Source organism: Chiroxiphia lanceolata, chromosome 9, assembly GCF_009829145.1.
Source record: "Chiroxiphia lanceolata isolate bChiLan1 chromosome 9, bChiLan1.pri, whole genome shotgun sequence".
NCBI classification, from domain to species: Eukaryota; Metazoa; Chordata; class Aves; order Passeriformes; family Pipridae; genus Chiroxiphia; species Chiroxiphia lanceolata.
The window spans coordinates 3,498,860-3,521,610 of NC_045645.1; the positions used below are offsets into that span (position 1 = coordinate 3,498,860).

General features: G+C 41.4%; 1 protein-coding gene across 20 annotated transcripts in view; it reads left to right on the top strand.

Annotated features, from left to right (window-relative positions):
* The window catches only part of PTPRF (protein tyrosine phosphatase receptor type F), a 376,345-nt gene that overhangs the window by 165,743 nt on the left and 187,851 nt on the right, over positions 1-22,751 (top strand). For all 20 annotated transcript variants that reach the window (XM_032697223.1, XM_032697222.1, XM_032697230.1 and 17 more), the window contains 2 exons: positions 14,074-14,219; positions 16,944-17,085. In XM_032697223.1, coding sequence (XP_032553114.1) covers positions 14,074-14,219; positions 16,944-17,085 — 288 coding nt within the window. The remainder of the gene's footprint in view (positions 1-14,073; positions 14,220-16,943; positions 17,086-22,751) is intronic.

A 22,751-nucleotide genomic window follows, 5' to 3' on the forward strand; every position in this document is an offset into this window, starting at 1 on the left:
TCCTCCTTCCTTTCTGTAGCACGTTTGACAATGCGTGACAGTCCTGCATTCAATTTAAGCTGTTTTAATTTTAGCAGACTGCGTTCTGACTGATCTGTTAAAGAATCATTATTCCAGGAAGGAAAAAAAATACCCCGAATCTCTGCATCCAAGAAGGAGATAAGAATCACAAAGACACCTCTGGGGGTTTTCTGGAGTGCTTAGGTCTGTTTTAGAGAACTGCTCTCCTTCTGCCCTGGGTTCCACCCTCCAAAAGGGATTCTCCATGAAATGTGAGCTTGGTTGCAAGCCAGCCCATCAGTACCTAATGGCATTACGTGCAGTGTGGATATACTCAGAAACCACTGTGCATGAATTGCATACATGGATGCCTGCTAATACAGTAAGAACAGCACTAATATTGCTCTGTGTAATTTATTTCGTGAAGTTCAGTTATTCGTAGGTGAAGCGCCAAATTAGCAAAACAAAAGTGGCTGGTAAGGTTAATAACGATCACAGCAGTCTGAAAGATAAACCCCTGTCTGCTGCAGTGTCACTGTTGAATTTATAATACCTTGAATGGGCCTTTCTGATACTTTGAATTTAAAACACTGGCCTCCAAAGTGATTTGGTGCAACTCAATGAAAACACTTAATAGCCTTTAAGACACCTGGAATAGGAGGCTGTCTTTCCTTAGGGTGGTGGACAGGTGTGTCACTCCTCTCTGGGATGTGGCAGTGTGATGGCTTTACAATGCCAAGACAGTCGGAAGTTTTAAATTAATGTGCAATTAATTTCCATACTGTCATCATCCTTTCTCAAACCTTTAATTCATATGCCAGCTTTATCACCGGTAATAGTGGTAAAATGCTTGGCTGAAGGAAATGTGCATCTCAGATTATGACTGGTGCTGTTGGGTGATTTCAGCACTTTGCAAATCGTGTTGTCAGCCTCGTGTTTACAGTCTAGGCATGGATAATGTGGGCAGCTGCTGTTGTGCTGGTGGGCTTGTTCTCCCAGATTACAGTTCATCTGCTTTTCTACCTTTATCTCACATTTAATTACCTGAGGTTATATTATAACAACAACTGAATTGCATGTTTTGTATGACTCGACAGCATAGTTCCAAATTTGCACAGTAAACATGCCTTTGAGGCTGCTGGAGAGTCATAAATAAACTTCTTTTTCATTCCATAACCATGGTTAGAGTGGAGATCTGGACACGCACTTGCATATTACAGTGCGAGGGTGGGTTTCTAAGCAGCCTTGTTAACAAACACTTCCTGCATGTGATCAACAGATCTGCAAGTTTTCTTGAAACTTGGAAATGGTGTATCATGAGGGCATTGTAGATGTGATCTTGTAAATTAAATGAAGACTGAGCAGTTTCTTGGTTTGGTTTAAATTATATAGGAAAATTAATAAAAGCCACACTCAGACGCATAACTTAAAAAATTAAAAAAAAAAAAAAAAAGGGAGGGGATGAGGAAAAAAAGGGTGCTGGTAAGAGGATGAATGATAATCTCAAGATGCCCAAACCCAAATGCCTGCTTTTTCTTGGTTTTCAATAGGCTGATGGTGGTAAAGGATTATGGATTCTACTAGCAGATAGTATGAAGCAAATTCAAAAAATTCTACAAGAATCAACACACAATATCACTTTTTCTTTCTGTTTGTTTGTTTTAAGATCTTTAGTCTGTGGAGTCTTATAGGGGTTATGTAAGACACAAAACATTTTACTGTTATTAAGAAGAGGATAAACATGGATCTGAAGTACATTTTGGGGGAAAGAGAGAAAAGGCACAGAGATGGAATGGAACCCTTTTCAGCTAAAGGATCGTATTTAGCACACAAACAAGTGGGTATAAGTGACAACAAATGACTTTTAAAAACCACAGTCTGTTTTCCAACAGTGCTTCCGTGACCATAACTTTGTAACATTTTTCCAGCGAGAAGTGTGGCTGAAACTCAGACCTATTTTAAGCTGTTGCAGGACCCCTTTACAGAAGGGTTTGTGCAGTACAGCCCTGGTGAGGCTGTGGGACCCAACCCTACTTCAGAGAGCCCCTTCCAGCCCTCTGTGCCCATACATTTTGGCTGTCCCATGTCACTCTTGCTCTGCCAAGCTCCAGTGCTCAGTTGCTGCTGCTTAGTTTTTGTACTTCACATTCCTCTTTGATAACGGTGACAGGCAACAACCCGTTTGATACCCTGTTGATGTAACTAATTCCAGCTCAGCAAATGGGAAACCCTCCCTTTGATAAACATTTATTCTTGGAGAACACAAGTAGAGTTGGCAGGCACCTACCTTCAAGTCAGTCCTTAAAACGCAACATGAAAGTCAAAGATTGGTGATAGGAAGGTGATTATTTCTGCATGGGTAATTCTCAAGCAAAGATCCATTTGCCTATATACAAGTGTGCTACCCTCACTGTTAACAGACCTGAGCAACTAAAAACATTCACCTGACTCAGGCATAATTGGACAGGCTCTTTTGTTTCATCCTATTCTCTTTAGGCTGCGTTCCAGTTTGCACTGACCTGCAGTAGGTAAGGAAGGCTGATGTTCTTTCAAGCCTCAGATTCACATGCAGATTTGTGTTTCACCCTGGTGTGTGTCCTTCCCAAAATATACTGGGATGTCATATCCCCAAGGTCGAAACAGTGCCTTCTTTCTCATGCATGTAAAACCTGAGAGGTGCAGTTAACTTTCTCTGAGGTAGCTTGTCATCTGCTTTGCTGGTCTGGATTTTAGTTCAGCAAATTGAGTGTCAAGCCAGGAACCCTGGGACTCAGTCAACAAGGCAGGGAATGGGTGAGGGAGACTTAGACACAGCACTCTAGAAGACAGGGGGTTTTTTTCTAAGTATTTCCTTTGTAGTCTCCACGAAGAGCTTAAAAGCAAGCTGAACCTTGCAAGTTTGACATCCATGTGCACGTCCCTTAAACTTGTAGTATGGGATAATTTTGTCTGGCAGCGATGATGAAAGTAAGTGGTGCAGGCAAACAGTGGTATGTGAAATCTCTGTAAGCAGCATACTTTTCTGCTCTTGTGGCAGGTGCAACCTTCCGTGTATTTGTACCTGACCTGAAAGCCCATGTCAGGAGTGACAGTTTCTTTGGGTTTAGTCATATGCTGTAATTCCCTGCCACCAATTCGTTGGATTTTGGTGTGCTGATGTCCCACCAGGTACTGTAGGAGTTGATGTCACAGTAAGGTCTGTGATCTGCAGCAGAAATTCATGGTGAAAAAGGGACATGTACTCCTAAACCAGTGTGGATTATACTTCTGGTGTTTTTAGCTAGGGAAGTTTTTTTCTGGGTAGCAGGCAGCATTATGGCTTTGTGAGGATAAAGTACACTGTCTCAAATACGACCTCCTTGATGGAATATATGTGCTGCCTTGCCAAGATACCTACTGCAGCGGTGATGTTAACTGGTTTTCCCTTTTCCCAGAGACACAGATACTGTCAGAGGTGCTGAAAAAGAGATTAATTCATGATACAGAAGATTTTTCTCCTTTAGACAGATCAATCCCTTCAAAACCACACGCTGTTGTGCAGCCTGTGGTGTAACTGTGGTGCTGGGTTCCCCAGCAGCCCCGCTGGGGTGGCTCCCCAGTCTCACAGATCCTGTGCACGGCCTTTCCTCTTCAGCACAGGCTCCAACCTGTACACACATCCCAGCCCAGCTCTGGAAATTCAAACTCAGCACCTTGTGGTTCAGGTACATTATCTGCTGGGCTTCAGGATAAACCTGGTGGCCACAGCAACTTTGCACAGCACGGCAAATGGTAACTTCTCCATGTGGACCTTGGCTTTCTGCATTTCTTGCAGTGAAAGTTTGGTGCAAGTAAAAGGCCAGAAAAAAATCTAGAACCCTGCCTGGCAGCTGGAGATTTAGGGACTTCAGTGTAGAAACAGAGGCTGACCCGATTGTCTACACAGAGAAAAGTTATTAAAGTGAAAAGAGCTTTTCATTTTATCAGCTAGATTCATAACACAGCAAGGAGTGGATACTAGAAAAATTAAATCAAGAATGCAGCAACCATGAAGGTGATTAATTTTGATGCTTTTCTAGAAGTTAGCCCTTTCTGAACCAGAAAGCCCTGGGTGGTGGAGGAGGGGACCGGGCCCCTCCTGGGATGAAGCGCCTGCCCTGCTCTGTGCACGGGGCAGGGCTGGGTTGCGGTGTCTGTAAAACTCTTAAATCTCTGGCATGTGTCAGTTGTTGTCTTTACTGTGGGGTTTGGACATCCATCATGTTTGTGTGGAGTGAGATGTTTTCCACGTACGCAGAACCATTTTGGGAGAACTCCGGGGTGACTCGTGGGCAGGAGACAATGGCTCCTGGAGTTCCCCCACGTCCTCCACTGATTGCACGTCGGTCAGCATGTGGTTCTTGTCTTTCTGATGAGGAGGGTCAGGGTTGCTCAGCAGCCCCCTGCCAGCACAGTCCAGCTGCCAGGTGGAAGGGGTAGCCCTGCTCAAAGGGCTTTTGAGCTGTGTGGGACTCCGTGCCTTCGTTTGGCCACTGCAAAAATACATCATTACAGGGTAAAAAGTGCTCAGTGGTGCCTCCCGGAAGTGCTGAACCTCTTCATCCAAGCTTACCAAGGAGTCTGACTTGGAGGAAGCCTTTTAGTGGGGAAATAGTCCTGTTTTTTGAGGAATGTCAAGAAAGACACCCCCCACCCACCCCCAGTTGAGAGTATTTTGCTTGGGTACCTGGCTCACTGCTCTGGTAAAAGTTATATTTCTTGCTTTTCTGCAGACTGTACTACAGCTGCTGCATGATAAAACAGTTGACACAAATAGAAAAAAAAAAATAAAAAATCCCTGGTGTTACAGAAGTGCCAGCGTGCACTCGGTATTGTTAAGCAGAAAGTCTTCCTCTTGACCAGGTAGATGAAGCAGAAATTTGATTCATTACTAGGAGGAGGACAGAGCAACATACAGTGGCATTAAAATGAAATGCAGGTCCCCTCCTTAGAGCCTGGGATGCCTTTGCTCCAGTAACGAATATCCTGAAGAGGTCATTTACTCTGGCTCCCAGTTCTGTTAAAATCATTGTATTATGCGCTCTGTTTACAAAATAAGGTTTACACTTGCTTTTAATTCTTAAAAGCAGAGGAAAAACCTGAACTTGGCAAAGCCTTTTGAACTGCTGAATCAAGAACTAGCTGCTTGCAAAGAGGGATTAAAACCTTTTAATCCTTTTGTGTAAAAAAATTTGGTGTTTAATGTGGTAGGCATGCTGGCAAAATTAATTTTCATGTTTTTTCAAGCACAAGATTTCAGTTCTGTCTTTGTTTCCTGGTCCTGCATATCTTAGATGATTCTTTACACTGTGCAACACACTTTATTAACTTTGAAGTTTTGAAGAAATTTGCAAATAACAAAATGCAGATTTGGAAGGAAAAGTAAGTTGCTAGGAGCTGGCACAGCTGTTCAGTGCTGCTTCAGGCAGCGTGGTGATGACTGATATCAGAGCCCAGTAGATGGGGTTTTTATTCTCTTGTCCCTTGTGCATATTGTGTGCAAGAGAGAAGGCAGCCTTAATTCAGGTACTGAATTTTGTGTATGATTAAGTGAATGTTCTATATGGATGCATTTGAAAGCCCTTAAGTGAATGTTGTGTAAATGGTGATAATTGGAGACCGTCTCCCTGCAATCCTTTCTCAAGCTAAATAAGGTCTAAGGCCAAAGGCCCAAATGCTTAATTGTATTAAACACAGAGGCTGAAAAATTTATTAACTCAGAAAGTGTGTATTACCAAGTTAATTGGAAGTGCCTTTAAGCTATTACCAGGTGGAAATTTGACTTCAGGTTTCAATTTTAAATTAAAGCAGAAAAACCATTCTGTGAGGCTGCTGGAAGCTCTGCAGTTAGAGCAGCTCTTCTCTGCTCTCCTTTGTTTTTCTACTCTGTGTAATGCTTACTATAAATGCTGGGAATTGAAAGCTGAACCCATATGTAGGGCTCTGGCTTTTCCCCAAAATACGTAACAGGCTGCACACACAAGCTGCCAGCCCTCTAGGGAAACGTTAAAGCAGAGGATGGGAAATGAAGATGACCTCAAGTTCTAGAAGGATGTTTTACTGGGCTGTTCTTCTGCTTTGTTTTAATCAGTATTCTTCAGTTGTATGCAGGACTGCTTTATGCTTCTTGGAATATTTTTCTTTTTCTAGTTACATGTTATTTCAGTTATTGGAAGCAAATGCAAGAATGGTGTCATAGTAGAGGGATTGATTTATTTCCCCCCCCCTTCCCTGACACACAAAAAACTTTAAAAACACTGTGGACAAGACTCAGCCACAGCAGAGGGATTAGCCAGAGTTAGGGATTTTCTTACTAAGATGTAAAGCAGCTCACACTGATAGCCAGCCAGGCACTTTGAGGAAGACATTGCAATTACAACAGGCTGGAAAAATAACAGAGAAAATTTGCCACCCTGCGTGCAAAATCTGTAGGCCCCCTGCAGATGTGATATGAAGAGAAACCACCTCCCCGTTGCGTTTAGGTTTAAGTTGTCTGCATAAAACTCCACAAATTAATCAGCACCCAGAATGTTCAGCACTGCTGAGTGACTTGCACGGCATCCTCATGTAACGGCTGCCTGAGACAATTCTGGTTCAGTATCATGTCAGTTAATTTTAGGTGTTTAAATTTTGTCAACAATTTCCATGATTCATAAGGAGACGGAATTAGGAATTTACTCAAGTGCAATACTACGATGACAGGCTGTTGCTGTAGCTTATTAATATCCAGTAATCACGACCTTAACACTTGAGTGAGTTAATGGCTTTTAACCTGTATTGCTGTGGAATAAGCAGGTTTATCCAAACATCAGTATTTAACAGTGAGTGCCCAGTTTTCACTGGTGAAGGATTGGTTTATTTATACCTGCCCAGACATGAACTAGAAGTACACACGACACGTGAGGTCTAGATATGTTTCTTCAAGAAGAAATTTAAAAATATTCAATTTTGACTTAAATTAGCAAGTATAAATCCTGGGTTGGCAAAAGGCAAAAAGGTGGCTTGAAAACGCCACTCTGGGTGGGAAGGTTCCCTCTGTGTGTCTGCAGAGACACTTCAGCCCTGTCAAAGGCATTACCTTTAGACTGGGCTTGTGGTAAGGAAAGAGAAATGGTAAGGAGCACCCGTTGCCAAGACAGTGAAGAGGCAGGAATTGAAGATGGTAAGAGTTTCTGAGCTTAAGCCGTTACAAATACTGATAAAATTATACATTTGACCTAACATGTACCCTTGCATTCTCCTCAGTTACACTTACTACAGATAAACAAAGCACAGTGGGTCTTGCATGCTGAAATGAATGCCTTGAATCTTAGTTCACAGCATTTCCTGCTAGTGTTTAGGGGAAAGCACAACCTCTGCTGGATGACTGCTTTTGTTATTTTTGTAGTGTAATTGTTCTGTTGAACATTACAGAGGTCACTGAACATGTTAAAAGATCTGCTTCTTGGAATTTTGGATATTAATCATTCGCTTTATTCGATTTCATTTTGTACAAACTCAAAAGTTATCTGTGAGTAACTTCATGGAAGTCAGGATGTGAAGGTGAGGAGAAATGCAGCTTACTCTGAGGTAATGTTTGTGGATTTTATTACCATAGACACCCACACTTGAAGCTGGAAAACTCAACCACTAAAATTGGATTGAAATAGCAGAATCATTTGTCCTAGCTGTTGGGAATCTCTTAAGCATTAAAACTTAATAAAATGATAAAACAAAAGAGGAGCATATGCAGGTAGCATTAGGTAACCTGTAATTCAGAGTGATCTGAGGAATATGTTGAATTCAGAATGCCATTTTCTGCGATTGGGATCCAGCTAAGTCATTTAAAGTGGATGTGAGAAAGGGTTATGATCCATTCCCCGGATAAAATGAAAATTGTGTACATATCTGAGCATGCAACACCCCACTATATACATTTGCATTTATTTAATAAGTACCTTGCACCAAGCAATAGAGGACAAAAATTTCATTTACCAAGTGCTGTCATCTTAGTGAAGTAAAACCAAAATAGGAGAAATAAAGAATGAATTAGCATTGTGCGCTCACCAAGACCAACAGATGCTTTAGTAAGCTGTTGTTAAAGGCTCAAATAGGCACTTCCTCTGAGTAAATTATCCAAGAATAAAAAGTGCAAGTCTGAAAAATTGTGTTTTGACAAACAGTATTCATAATAATCACAAAGGGACAGGAACTACACTCAAACAATGGGGGGTATACTGAAAGGAAAGCATGAGGATACGAAACATAAGGATAGCTGGAGAGCCCACTGGCTTGCCTCCTGCCCTGCAGCAGATGCTTAGGAGAAGAATCATAGATCAGCTTTCACCAGAGTATCCTTCCAGCAGACATCCATCCATGCACAGATATCAATCATCCAAGATCATAAAAGAAACGGAGAAAGAGAAATACCCTTGCTGTGTATAAAAGCCTGGGCCACCTCTGTCTTCTAGACCGCTTTATTTCCACTTCAAAGTCAGCCGCGAACATGAGAAAGTCTCTGTCATTGTTGGTTTCTTCCCAGTGCTATAACTGAGCCACATCATCATGTTTTGTGTATTTGTCCTGACAGCAGCCATGTGAGAACAGCAGGTGAGTTTTACAGTGGAAGGTGAGGCACAGTTGTGCCTTTGCATATGTGACAGGGAAGGTTAAAGGCAGGGATTTAAACCTGAATTTCACAATTTCCAGGCTCAAAAACTGGTTTCGCTGTGATCTGTTCGTGCTTGTGCCAGTAATTTCTTCTAATTCATTTAGCCCAGGCACCTAAATATGGTTACCCATTTATTCCTATTGTATGTGCTTATCTAGTTCATCTTATATCGTAGCTGTAGTTTTTTCTTCACAAAGGAGACTACTTTCAATCTTAATTTAGCTCAAGTCATAAAAGCTTTTGGATAAAAATACAAGCTCCCCTCTCCTACAACACTAGTCTTATTTTTGGCTACCCTTCTATTTAGAGTAGTGAGGACTTGTAGCATAAGGACAACGATATTTGTTTTTAAAATCTCTCACAGCAGGTGAGTGTTCATAGAACACTTAATTGCAGATGTGTTTAATACTTCATTTTTCTCAAACCTGTGTGCAACCCTTTGGAAAAATAGCATCCACAAGAACAGGAGGTGCAGTATGTTGCCAGTTTTTGAATTAAAATTTTTGGATGAGGAATATTTGATGTGGGTGCTAAAGACTGAAAAAGCATCAAGATTCAATTTAATTTTCCCATTTATTTTAAGAAAATGATGGGTCTTTGAAATAAAACAAGCTAATGTTTGGGTATATGAAGTATATTTATGTTGGCATCTATTATGTTTCAGCCACTTGAAATTTTTGGCTCTTACAACATTACAAGGAAACTTCTTTTATGTGACTTGTGTGTGCTTAACGTGTAGCCAAGTGCAAGGATCTGTGCTAAATATCCGGGACTCAGCATCATTTTTCAAAGATCTGGCTGATGAAGTCAGGTAATGCAGATCATATGTTGCTTCTCAGAGGCCATGGTTCACATAAAAGACACTTTGCCAAGTTAGAGGGGGGTGGCTACACGTCTGTGCTCAGCCTTGAAGGAAAACTGGCAAAAGATACTTTTCTCCCTGGGAAAGTCTACTGGGTTCACCGAGAACCTGCACAGCCTAAAAACAACACATGTGATGGAGTGACTTTGAACTGCTCTGGTAAAGAAAGGAAAACCTGAAAAAGAGCACTGAAATGTTACTATTCTGCTGTGGATGTTTGGTAGGGGCAAATTTTAAGATGGGTGCCGAGACAGTTTTCTGATTTATAAGAACTGTTTTGTAAGCAAACTGTCTAGAATAGCAGAGAGCAACAGTGGTTTTGTATGTAAAATACAGGTGAGAGAGGCATCTTCATGGCTGGCGGTGCCCTTGCTCTGAGCTGCCCAGCAGAAAGGCTGTCAGGGACTCTCCAGGAGGCCTGAGGGTTCTGTCTTTGAGGGCTTCGGGTTCCCCTCCCAAACCCCTCACACTTGCTTTTGCTGGGCAGGGCAGGCATCAGCCATCATGGTTAGTGCTTCCCTAATTGTCTCTGGGCTTTCTGTGCCCAGGTTCTCGCAGACCTTTTAAAATATAATTTAAAGGAGCGTTTCTTTTGAAAGCGTCACATGCCCAGCTCAGGACTCTGCATGAGTTTTCTGCTGTTTTCCAGCATGCTGAAGTAGTCTCGTGTGTGGCTAAATCTCTCCTAGCATCTCTTCCACGCCACGAGGCCCTACTTGTGATTCACTTTATAGGATTATCTGAGAATCTGTGCTTGCTCGGCAAGTGGCTTTTTCAACACTACCAACTGTGAAAGGAAAGTCCTTTTCTTCTGAAGGTTTTTTTTTAATTTCTCAATGGAGACCATGTCTGAGCAAGTTGTTATTTTTACGCCCCCAGCCAAACAAGATGAAGCCAGTGTCTTACAATAAAAAGAAAATACTTTTATTTTTTACCGTCTTCCTCCTCAGAACTGTGCTGTTCCTATAAGCTCTCTGGAATTATTTAGTTTTGAGCAAAGACCGAACAGGGAAAATTCCAGCCAAGAAGTTGAAAGTTTTCTCGTTCTCCTGCCTGAAGCTTATGAGTGAATAGAAACGATGAGAGAGTGGCTTCCCCTCCTGGTGTAGTGGGAACTTGGTTGTGAAGTGAGGAGCAAGAATTAGTTTAGAGCATGAGGACTGAATGTGCTCCAGGGATCTGTCACTGAGCAGAGAGGCTAGGGAGAGAAAGGCTGGAGTAGTTTGGACTTGTGGGAACTATGCCAGTCTGGAGTTGTTACTCCACGTAGTGGAGTAAGTGAAGGTGGGTGTGATGGGCACCCAGCCATCCAGCACCTCTCCCTGCTGTCATCCAAGGCTTGCTCGGGAGGTTCTGTCTGAGGCTGATATTTCAGAGATTTATCTCTGAAATATAATCACTCTTTTTTTCTCTCTCTTTTTTTTTTCTTTTCTTTTTTTTAATTTTTTTTTTTTAAACTTTCAACAGAAAATCCTCAGCTTTGGTCCATAGATCATCAGGGAAATGATGACAGGACAGGATTTCACTGCAAAAGACACTTCAGTTCCTTGTATTTATTTGTAGCAACAAACAGTTGGTACATCCATAATCCTCTGTGGAAACTCTGGTTACTTTGAATTTAAGGAGAGGGAAAAGACAACACATAGGCTACTTCTGTATTTTCAGTACATCCTTATTTTTCCTGATTGTTTTTCTAGGGCTACCCTAAGAGTGCAAACATACAAAACAAGCCAAAAAGGACAGCTTGTACCATGACCTGACCCTATCCTTGGTGTTGCCCCTTGGAGGTAACTAGTGTTATATCCCAAGGCAGCTTCCTCCAAGCAGTAGAGTTACAGAGTTATTGGTTGGAGGGGAGACATGGAGGTTGCCTAGTCCACTTAACGTGCTTTTTTTATAGGCACCAGCAGTTTAGTGGATGGTCTGTCACACTTTTGTTAGCTCTCACTGAGATAAGTTTTGGGATTTGCTGTAACAGTTACCAATCAGTATAAAGATATGTATGCCCACGCCCGACTCTATTGTCCTGGGACCAGGACTCAGGATTATAGGTTTACTTAATTAGTACCTTCCTTCCATTTCAAAACTTCAGGGCATACAAATGTTTAAAATGGCTTTGTAGAAATACCCTTTCCCAGACTGAGAATTTGTTTTATATATATATGTATACTTCTGTGACCAGTCTCGAAGGATTTAGATGGTTTCCAGAAATCGGTGTTGCTCAATTAAATGTGCAGGGGAAAAAGATTCATTGCAACAATGTAAATTCAAGGCAGCAGGTTTTTTAGGTTTTACTGCAGGTGAACATCCAGTTTCCTTTTGTTCTGGTTTTTAATAGTATTGATTTTTTTTTTTTTAAATGTACAAAAGTAAAGTAAGTCCTCAGCGTACGAGCTGAGGAGTAAATATACAGGCAGAGGTCTAATTGCATTGTATTCTTCAAGGACAAAAGTTTTTGGATTCTGCTGTATTTGCCATTTGAAAAAATTACACTAAACTACACTAAGATCAAAGTAAATAACAGAAAATCAAAAAACCAAATCAGCTGCAATACAAGACATCAGCTCAGCACACTGCATAGCTAAACAGTCAATCACACTGCCATCACTAGCAGCCTGAATGGTAAATTAACATTTCACTGGAACAGATGAGAGGTGAATAAACACAGATATATGTAAATACAAACTAAGTAGAAATAGATATGATTATAGATGAGTAAATATGTGAAATCAGCATCAGTTAAGCAAGCACACTTAATAATTGCTTGCTGTCCATGTCAGGACAATGTGCCAAAGCCTTCAGACAGCAGCCACCATGTCTTAAAAGGCATTTTTTGGATTTTGAGTGGAGTCCTGGAGCTCCCTTCACCAAGGATGGCAAAATTCAGTACACTTGTGTGAGGAATTTCTGTGGTGAGGCCAGATCTGGGATATTGCTCCACAGCTGCCAAGGGAGAGGTATCATCTTCCAGTGCTCCCAAAGCTCTGCCTAATCCTTTCCTGAGCCACTGCACTCCCTGCCCTGCTTGGAAAAGAAGAAAAAGGCATCTTTCTGCCATCTTAGGGGCCCAAATGTGCTCCACAGAGGCTTTGGTGACCCTGGAGCTCCTTGCAGGGGTTTGGGTGCCAGTGTCTGGAGGCAGGGAGGGGAGTAAGGAGCAGAGCATGGCCCCTGCCCTCTTCAGTAGCTGCTTCTGTCTGACTGGCTCAGCTGTAACTGGCAACTGCACCCATTGCATTGAAATCTCTCATACACTAGGAAAATGTATTTAAAGGCTGTCTTTCTTTGGGATTGGTGGATTTGTATCCTTCCTAGATCAGGGAAACTCGGCCCTCGCTTTGTCAAGAGTTTAAAGCCCCTGGGCTGACAGATATCATCCCACTCCCCCCCAAGGACACGCTCGTGGATGTGTCCAGAATGTGAAGGTGCAGAGCCACCAACAGCTCTGCTGAGGTCATTGGTGCGTTGTCTTGGAGTTGAACGGGTTTATTGTCTCACTCATGCTCCTTTCCACATGCCAGTAGCTGTCTCTGACCTGTTTATAGGTCAGGTCGATCTTTGAAGTGGTTGATCAGAATTGTATTTGAATGTGGGCGTAGTGTGACCTGTGCATGGAACGACATCATGGGTGGACTCCATAGTTAAATGTTTTAGCTCTTCACAGGGATACGGGATCATCAAATGCTTCTCACTTGGACAAAGCAGTATTTCAGAAAGGTCCTTGGATCACATAGTACAAAATTTTTTCATATAGTGAGTGCAGAAATAAAATACAACCATTCAACCTGGATGCATAGTTTTAGCCATCTGAATCTGTCATGTAAATCCAGAAGACACAACTGTATTTTCATGCATTTTTTTATTGATTATTAAAATGTTACATAATACTTTTTTTTTTTCCATTTTTGCTGAGTCTTTCAGGTTTGAATGTCACTTTGGTTTCTTTGCTGACTTTCACTTCTAGTGATTAGTTTCTTAGCAAGCATAGGCCAGCTCTGCAGGTTTCCAGATACTTAGGCTGTAGGATTTTTATGTCAGTCCACATTTAAAATTAAACTAAAGGCTGTTATTTGTATACTTAAAAAACTGTATCTGTTAATTTTTATGAATGTCATAACAGCTTTCAGTAAAACTAATGTCAAGGTATGGTACATTTCATAGGTTTGGTGTGTCAGCTGTTCTGTAATTTCCAGTGCTATGACCATGATATAAACCTGCAAAATCCATTTATTAAAAAAATAAACCGTAAAAATGGTTCCAAATTGTCACATACCTGAAGGAATGCCCAGGGGGCTGGGGGGAGACTTCTATTGCCCTCATTTATAGGCAAGCCAGATGGACTTTATTCATTTCAGGAAAAAAAGGTACTCAAGCAGAAACTCTGCTTGTCACGTTGCAGCCTGCACTGAATTTGTGTGGCCAAGGCCATTCAACCTGGATTTGCAGTAGGAGCACCAATTATCTTACAATTTAGATTAACATGACACATTCCTTGCTTATCTGATGTTATGTCCTCATGGGGGTGATTTGGTTATTTTTCCAGGCAAGCCAACGTTTATGAAAGCTCCTGAAGATCAGATTGGGATTTCTGGAGGAGTGGCCTCTTTTGTGTGTCAGGCAACAGGAGAGCCCAAACCTCGTATCACGTGGATGAAGAAGGGGAAGAAAGTCAGTTCTCAGCGGTTTGAGGTAATTACAATTAAAAAAAAAAAAAAGCCCAAAACTAAAATTTCAGTAATCAGTCTAATCCTTGCGGGTCTTAATTACATAATAATCACTTCAGCTTAGGTATCTCTCTGTCACTACAATACAGAACCCTAGAGCTTTAGAGTAAGGTACATTTCCTTCCCTGCAGCAATGCAATCTGTAGAGCAGGTGGTGTCCTTTGAGCATGATGCTGGAAGCACACACGTAGGACATCCTTCTTCAGAGGGGAGACTGGGGCTCACACAGAATTGGATGGCAGATAAGAGCTGGATCTAGAAGTAATTTTCAGTTTTCGTTGTGAAAACGTATAAGGCACCTCTTTGACCTGCTGTTCCCAGTGGAATTCAAAATTGGGATGCCAAAATGCTGCTGGATGGCTTTCTAAGCAGTGGCCATCCCTCCCACAAATGTGCTTGAAAGGGGCACACTGAAGTCATCCTGAAGGGTGAATTGACTTCCCTGTGAACTAAAGCATGAGAGAAAGGAAGGGAGAAGAGCAAGTATCAGAAATGTCTTTGAAAAAGGGTCCAATTTGGTTCCTATTTTAAATAGCAAATACATCTTCACTGACTTTCTCCACCTTTTTCTTCGCTTCCCTTTCTTGGTGTTGGGCTCTTTTCTCTAAAACTGCCCTTGGAAATGTGACCCTTCTGCAATTCTGCGGCCTTTCCTCTAATCCCCTGTCTTTGATGTTTTTGCTTTTCTGACTGGAGCACAAGATGACTTTGCTGCCCAGAATGGATTGATTCAAGTCACCAGTTTTAATCATGATTTCGTATGTGAGCAGAAAACCTTGATTAAAGTAATCAATTTTAAATCTTGTTTTACATTGTTATTTCTCCCTGGTAACGGTTAAGTTTTGTTGTATAGTAAATATTTAAACATTCTAATTTGTAAGTAGCTATAACCTTTATAGTGAATTTGGTGCTTACTGTGGCTGACCAGAGGGCTGTGCCATACTATATGCATTTATATGAGCAATTTCATACCTTTGTTCACATCAGTTTTGATACATAATTGAGGCATTTTTATTATGTCAGGAGATAGTGAATAGTATCTATCTTTGTTTTGCTAGATAATTACGAATTTTACCTCATTATTGAGCTAGTCTTAATTGGGGAAAAATTGGAATTTAGTTTAAATGAAAAACCCCCCTGAAATCCAAGTACACATGCTAAGTTGTGACACAGAAGAGGTATCCATCGTTAGCAAATGAACAGCATTTTGGCCTTAATGTCTGTCTGGTCCTTAGTAGTTGTAGCTCCATTCCTATCCCACAGTGTTTGTTCAAAGGATAGTAAGGGCAAAAGAGCTTTTCTGCTGTTTCATCTCTTAGCTTTTTAGTCCTTAGCTTTTTAGTCCTTATCACTGAAGTGAATTAATCTCTGTAGCTGAATTTGTCTTGTTTCAAAATTTTGCAGTAGCCCTATCCTTTGTAAAGGTTTAGCATTTTGTCACAGTTTCATATTTAATTTTAAAATGAGTATTTTTTAAAAAAATAATTCCTTAAGATGTATTATGGTGCTAATCATATTTCTCTGTCTTTCTTTACTTGACCCTATATTAGGGGTTTCTGCAAGCTGTTTCTGTTATTTGAAACAGAAGGACTATTCCTTCTGGTGTGAGGAATAACAGATTTTTTGGTGGTCTTGGTTACCTTTTGATTTCTTCCTGTTTCTCCTGTCACTGCAGAGTCTTGTGGTGCACGTTGTTTTTCTCCTTCCTGTTCTCATTCATTTGATATTTATGCTGTGGGAAGAACTCCTGAACAGGCTTTTGAAAAGAGGGTAAAAGTTTTGCAGAGGGGTAATGCAGGTCCTGGGCTGACCTGTGTGTCTGGAACGAGGTGTTGCTTGGTTTCCTCCATCTTCCCCTCCATTCCCAAGGGACAGGAGGAGAGGTTGTACCTTTCCCTCATGCTGTCACCAACTTCTGCTGTGCTTAGCAATAGGAGAAGGGTGAGTTTGGCATTAACAATGGCCTGAGGTTGTGCCTTCACAGCCTCGCTGTTAGGGAATAACATACTGATCCAGCTGCAAACTAAAAAATACCTCTTTATTCCATGTATAAGTCAGAGTAATTCATGTAACAGCTTAGTGGGATGGATGGAAAGGCAATGATTTATTAAGGACTTAATTTATTATGCTGGGGAAGAAAGTGTAATTACATCACTGTTGATTATGCTGGAGTTGCAAAGTACCTGATGCTGAAGGACATTAAAACCCCTCACTGTTTGCTGGAGTTAGCACGCGCTGTAGGTACTCAAGGTTTTATTCAAGTTTGGTTACAGTTTTCCTGGCAATCCCACAGGAGTATATCATTCTGCTCTTCCATCAAGGTGAAAGTTGGCACTAAATTGTGATCAGTGTGATTAGTAAAACCATTAGTGCAAATAGGGCTCAGATGTTTTAAATCATCAGATCCACATCTTTATTACCAGGCTGATAATTTGTCAACCTTAATTGATCCATAAAGAACCTCATTGGATCTTCATTTGTTCTGGCCTCCTCAGAGGGCAGATATGTTCTTGACGCTGAAATTTTTGTGTTTCTGGACTTGGAACACTTGACTAATCGCACGGTATTTTTAATACTTACAGGGCTTGTTTTGGTTTGGTTTTTGTTTTTCAACCTCTGCGTTGTTTTGACTTCCAGTGTTTGTTGCATAAGATACCAGTAAAGAAGTGCTTTCTTTTCATTTCCAAAGGTTATCGAGTTCGATGACGGATCGGGATCGGTTCTGCGGATACAGCCCCTGCGTGTTCATCGAGATGAAGCCATCTACGAGTGCACAGCCACCAACAGCGTCGGGGAGATAAACACCAGTGCCAAATTAACAGTGTTAGAAGGTAAGGGGGAAATCCTTGTGTGCCTTAGGTGGCAGGATACATGGTTTTGGCAGCTACATGTTGATGTGGTGTTTTTAAATGGCATGGTGATATTCTAGCTTCGGTTTGGGAAAGCTGTGTTCTTCCTGCATCGTTTGCTATAATTTCTCCTAGTGATAAGAACCTCATTTTTGAGATAGTCATGAAAGGATTGCAGATTGTGAACTTTCTTTAAAGCGTTTTGGTTCTCTGATTGAGGTGTGTCATTTCTGACTTGGAGGGCTATCTATAGAGACATTTGTATACTTCCCTCATCAGTTTGCTTTGATAGAATGCCCATTTTTAGGGTATCTAAGTATTGTATTTGACAATCAGAAACTTAATCTATGTTTCTGCACCTTCTGGACTAAATCGGCACATTTCTTGAATAGATTTTCAGGTACTCGTCAGGTTTTGAATTTGATGTGAAATTGAGCTGAGAGGGTTTTTTTTCCCAGTGTACTCACAACTTGTAATTCTCCTTTTACAGAATAGATTTTCATCCTTGTCTGCTATATGAGCAAGTTTTATTTTGCTTGCTATGTTGTTTCTGCTAAATGAAATGTTTTGTGGTAGAACAGTTTATTAGATATAAAAGAGCTAGTGATCAGTTGATTTTTTTTTTTTGTGTGTGTGTGTGTATTTAAATGTCAGAATCGTTGTCTGCTCCTAAGGAAATGTGAGTTTTTTTCAGCACATCAGTGTGTGCTACCATTTGTTTATATATACAATTTTGTAAATGTACTGAGGTGTTACAAATCCGGGGCATTTGGCTGAAGGAATTTTTACCCCTTGCATTTACTGAGACAAGCAGGAAAAGGCTTAGGCAAATTGCTTGATGTTCATGGACTGATGCAAAAACTTCTAAGGAATGGAAAACCTAGACTGTTCATTGTTTTAGGATTTTGAACCAGAGGAGACTGGTTATACCAGTGGTGAGTGTGCCAGCCCTACATGACAAGTTGCCTATTGTTCTTTGTTCTCCCACCCCATTTATAGCACAGGGGTAATCATATTTTCCTCTCTGCTCTGTGACAAAGAATACATTAAACAGCTGTAATGTGCTGAGGCACCGTGGTGATGGGAATCACAGAAATCATTCAGTACTTGATGTGATTCTGTATCTTGTTTCTGGAGGTGGGGCATCTTAAAGATCAGCTTGCTCTTCAGTAATAGTATTATTAAGAATAGGATAACAGGTGCTATAGACTTGAAAATTATTGGGAGACAAAAATCAGGTCCTTTTTGTTACCTCTTGCCTTTGCTGTCGTGTATGTGAGTGCAGAAAGCTCTGTGGAGCTCTTTCAGCAGTTTATGTGCAGATCTGCATTTAAATGCGTCTTGCAACTGGATTTTTGTGATACTAGATACTTGAATACCCAACTGTTCCAAGTACATTCCTGTTTCCTTTGGTTGCAGTTGCCTTTATGTATCTTGGATATGTATGCACATGCACACACACGCTAATAATTTATTTGCTCTGTGTTAAATGTTCAAAGGCCCACAGGGACATGCATTGCACAAAGGAGCACAACAGTATTTCTTAGCTCCGTAGTGCTCCTGCTGATTTCCTGATGAGGTGAAACTCGCAGAGACCACCACCTAAACAGGGAATGTTAGGAAACACCAGACACAGGAAAAGGCATGTGGGCACGCAGTTTAAGAGCCACAAGAGCAAAAGTCACCAGCAGTCAGGCACAGAGCCTGCTTTTCTGATTGGCAAATTCCTTTAACTGGGAGTAATGCTGGTTGAACGTGATCCCATAAGGTCAAAAGCGATCTGCAAGCTGAGGGGCTGTGTTTTCCACTCTTAACTGAAGAGTATCGACCCCTTGCTGGGCACTCTTGTAATGGGCAAAATTAAGAAACATTTGCTGTCTAACAGTTTGTATGTGCTCATGCATATAGAGTTGTGAGATTGATGGAGAGGATGAAGCGCTACATGTGCCTTTTATGTTGGCTTAACTGACAAAGAAGATGAGTTCTGTTATGATGTATCTTTATTTAAGAAAAAATGCTTTATATTTCTCTTTTCTGAGACTTTCTGTGGGCAGGTCTGTATTTTTTTCAGTCATGTTATCTTATTCTGTGTTATCTGCCATAGATTATGCTGTTTCTGCATTTTGTGAATATGGGATTTTTTATTATTATTAATATTCCTTTACTTGCGTGTTGGCAAAATGGACATTGCAACTTGGTGCCCTGGTTGTGGTTATGTTTAGTGTCAATGGCTTCCAAAAAACAGTGGTAAGTGCCCAGACTCTCTGTTATGCCATCACTTTCCTAACATGAATTTTGTAGAGGTGTTTTAACATGATGCATGTCATGTGGAACCCTTGATACTCTCAAGACTGTCAGCTAGGATTGGATTTTTCCTCTGCTTCTGGGGTTAAAATAATTTCTGTAATTGGTCTCAGGTGGCAGTTTGAATGATACAGACGTTCTGCACTTCCTTTCAAGAATTTGACTAATGCAGTGGTCCCTGGTGCATGACAAAGCTGTATCATAGACGTCCTCGTGGTTACATGCTGCTAAATACACAGCATGTATCGATTTTTACATTAAAAATCCTTTATAACAATAAGTTTTAATGCTTCTTCACAATTTGCTCTTGAGAAGATAGGCCTTAACATTAAATCCAGAAGTCACAGTCAGGGTTTAACAGGCTGTTATTAGATGTCTTTGTGGCTAACTAATCTGGAGCTTTATTTTATTTAGATTTCAGCGATGTTTTACAGATCAGAGGCACATAATCCTTTCTAATTGCCAACTTATTCCATGCTGAATATTAAGAGAGAAGCATGAGTCCAGTCTCCTGGAGGAATCAGGAATTCTCACATAAGTGAATCTCTTTTAATAGTTCAGTCCCCTCCTACCCTTTCATTCTTTGCTTCTTTGTCTCTTCTAACCGCAGATTCTGTTGTGACCAAACTATGTATACTTAATAGAACTGGAAATTATTTCTCCTGTTGATAGTAGAAGAAATAGACGTGCGTATACCTTCTCTTCTCATTTCTCCTGGGTAGCTGATAAGCTGAATTATGTATGAGTCATATTGAACATTTCTATCTTTTTTTCCAATTACGACCTGAAGCAGCACAGAAGTATGTTCCTGCCTGGCAGAGGAGGAAAGCAGTGCAGGGCGGGGAGGGCTGGAATCAATAAGCTGACACACATTCTCAAGAAAAGCCTTGGGGACAGTTAGTGGCACTAACAAATTAATAAATATATTATTCAGTGGTAATGTTGAGAATTACAGAGCTTTTTAAGTAGGGAGGTTATATGAAATGCGAGTAGGAAGGATGCAAGAACGTAGCAGCAGGCTGATTGCAGGAGTGTCTGTGTGGTGTTCTTCCACAAGACTCCTTCCATGTCCAGCACTGCAGCTGTGTTGGGAAAGATGATGGTAACAATGTTTGTCTCTAGTTGCCTGTACACCAAAGAGTGCCTTCTGTCTCTGGTTTCCAGCAGTCTCCACCCAACAGGAAGATAAGAAAAAGCAGTGGAAAAAGAGAGTCTTCAAAGGGCAGGCAGAAGTATATAGATTTTTTTATTATTATTTTTTTTTGGAAAAGAAAGGAGGCTCAAATACAACTTATGAATCCCTTCTCCCAGGGCTTTCCAACTTGGACATTCAGTTTTGATTTCAAAAACTGGGTAATTGTTTAATTGCAACTGGTCCTTTAATGCTTTGCAAGCAGTCTTTTTTCACTCCCCTGTAACCCAGAGCATACAGTCATATCCAAGTGATACTGAATATATTCAGTTTCATTTCCCTTTGTTTTTAAGTAGGTTAAATGAAAATGAAAATACCATCTCCAATTTCCATTCTAGATCTATGCAAATCCCCTATGCCTCTATCCCAGACTCCTAATCATGTGGTGTGTAGTTATCTGCCTGGAGAGTGCTGCCAGGCTCCACAGGAGAGCAACTTCTCTGGTAAAGAGGACAGAGAGAGGAGCCAGGAAAGGGTTGCTTGCACAGTGGGTTTCTCAAGGTAACCTGGCAAGTTAAATTCTGCTGGCTGGCTTTGTGCTGACAGAAGTTGGGGAAGTTTGGAGTGTTACCATGATGGTAACCCTGGGCCACAGCCCCTTCAGAGGTGTACCTGGTGTGGCACAGACATGATCATGGCTACAGATGCTTCCAGATTTACCTGCTCTGGCACGGGCTTGTCCATGGGGGTGTCCTGTCCCTGCCTGGACTCATCCCCAGGCCACAGCTCCTCCAGTGCAGCAGCACAGGAACAGCAGTGATGCCCTGGCCATCTGCCAGCCCAGGTACATCACCAGGGCTGTTACCAAATGTTCCCAGGCATGGCAGACTGAGAGGATAACCAGCACAGCAAGCAGTGAAAGCAAAAACCAACCTCTAATGAGCACCAGACTCTAATATACAGTAAGGCAAGCAAGCTCCATGGCAAGCACAGGAGCCTGCCAATTAATAGCTAAATAGCAATAGCAGATATAAATTCGATTTAGCACATTCCAGTCAAATCTGTCATTACCTTGAACCCTTTGAGCCCCACAATGGGCACCAAAAAGGACTGTCCTGGTTTGACTCCAGCCAGCAGCTGCTTGTGCCCTCCCTGTTTGGTGGGGTGGGGGAGAGAATTGGAAGGGTAAAAGTGAGAAAATTTGTGTATTGAGAGACAGATGAAACAAATGCCACACATGCCAGCAAAGCTAAACAGGGAATTCCTTCACCACTTCCCATGGGCAAGCACCTCCAGGAAAACAGGACCCCATCACATGTGACAGTTACTGTGGAAGATGAATGCCATCACTCTGAATGTGTGTGGTCCCCCCTTCTTTCTCCTCTGCCAGGTTTACATGCTGAGCTTGGTGTTGTATGGCAGGGGATATCCCTCTGGTCACCTGTCCTGGCTGTGGCCCCTCCTGACTCCTTGTGCACCCCCAGCCCACTCGCTGTGGGGTGATGTGAGAAGCAGAAAAGGCCTTGATGCTGTGCAAGCCCTGCTCACCCTGAAACATCCCCATGTTATCGACACTGTGCTCAGCACAAATCCAAAACACAGCCCCATACAAGCTACTATGAAGAAAATGAAGTCCATCCCAGCCAAAACCAGCACACCTAGAAAGTTCCTGAGTGCAGCAGCTGTCCCAGGGTGGGAAGCATTTCTACCTTATCGTAATTTGCTGCTTACTGAACCATGTCATGAGCTTAATTTCTTTCACCATCTGCCAGTTGAATTCCAGTTCCTGGGGTTACCCTGTTTGAAATGCTGTAAATGGTAAACATTTGACTGTTACAAATGATTTCTGCAGAGAGCTAGATCTCAGAAGGCCTGAACCAATATGCCCTTTTTGTAAATATTCATCTAAAAGTGATTTTTGTCATTGGAATAGTAAACAGAAGTTAGCTATGTTTAATCTTTGTTAATGTTTGGTTAGTTACAAAAGGATCAGTTGGATCACTGTACTTTGGCTCATGTTTGTTTTCATTGCTTTTGCATCTTTTTGCCAAGAAGAATTTCTAGCGATGTGTTATAAAACTGAAACAATTATAGAATGGAAATTGAATCTATTTGCATGTGCTCCTTCTGATTGTGTAAATAAATTAAGGTTTCCTGTACCCTGCTGCTCCTGAGATTGGTACTGTTCTCTTCATGTCTCTGGTCAAGAGAG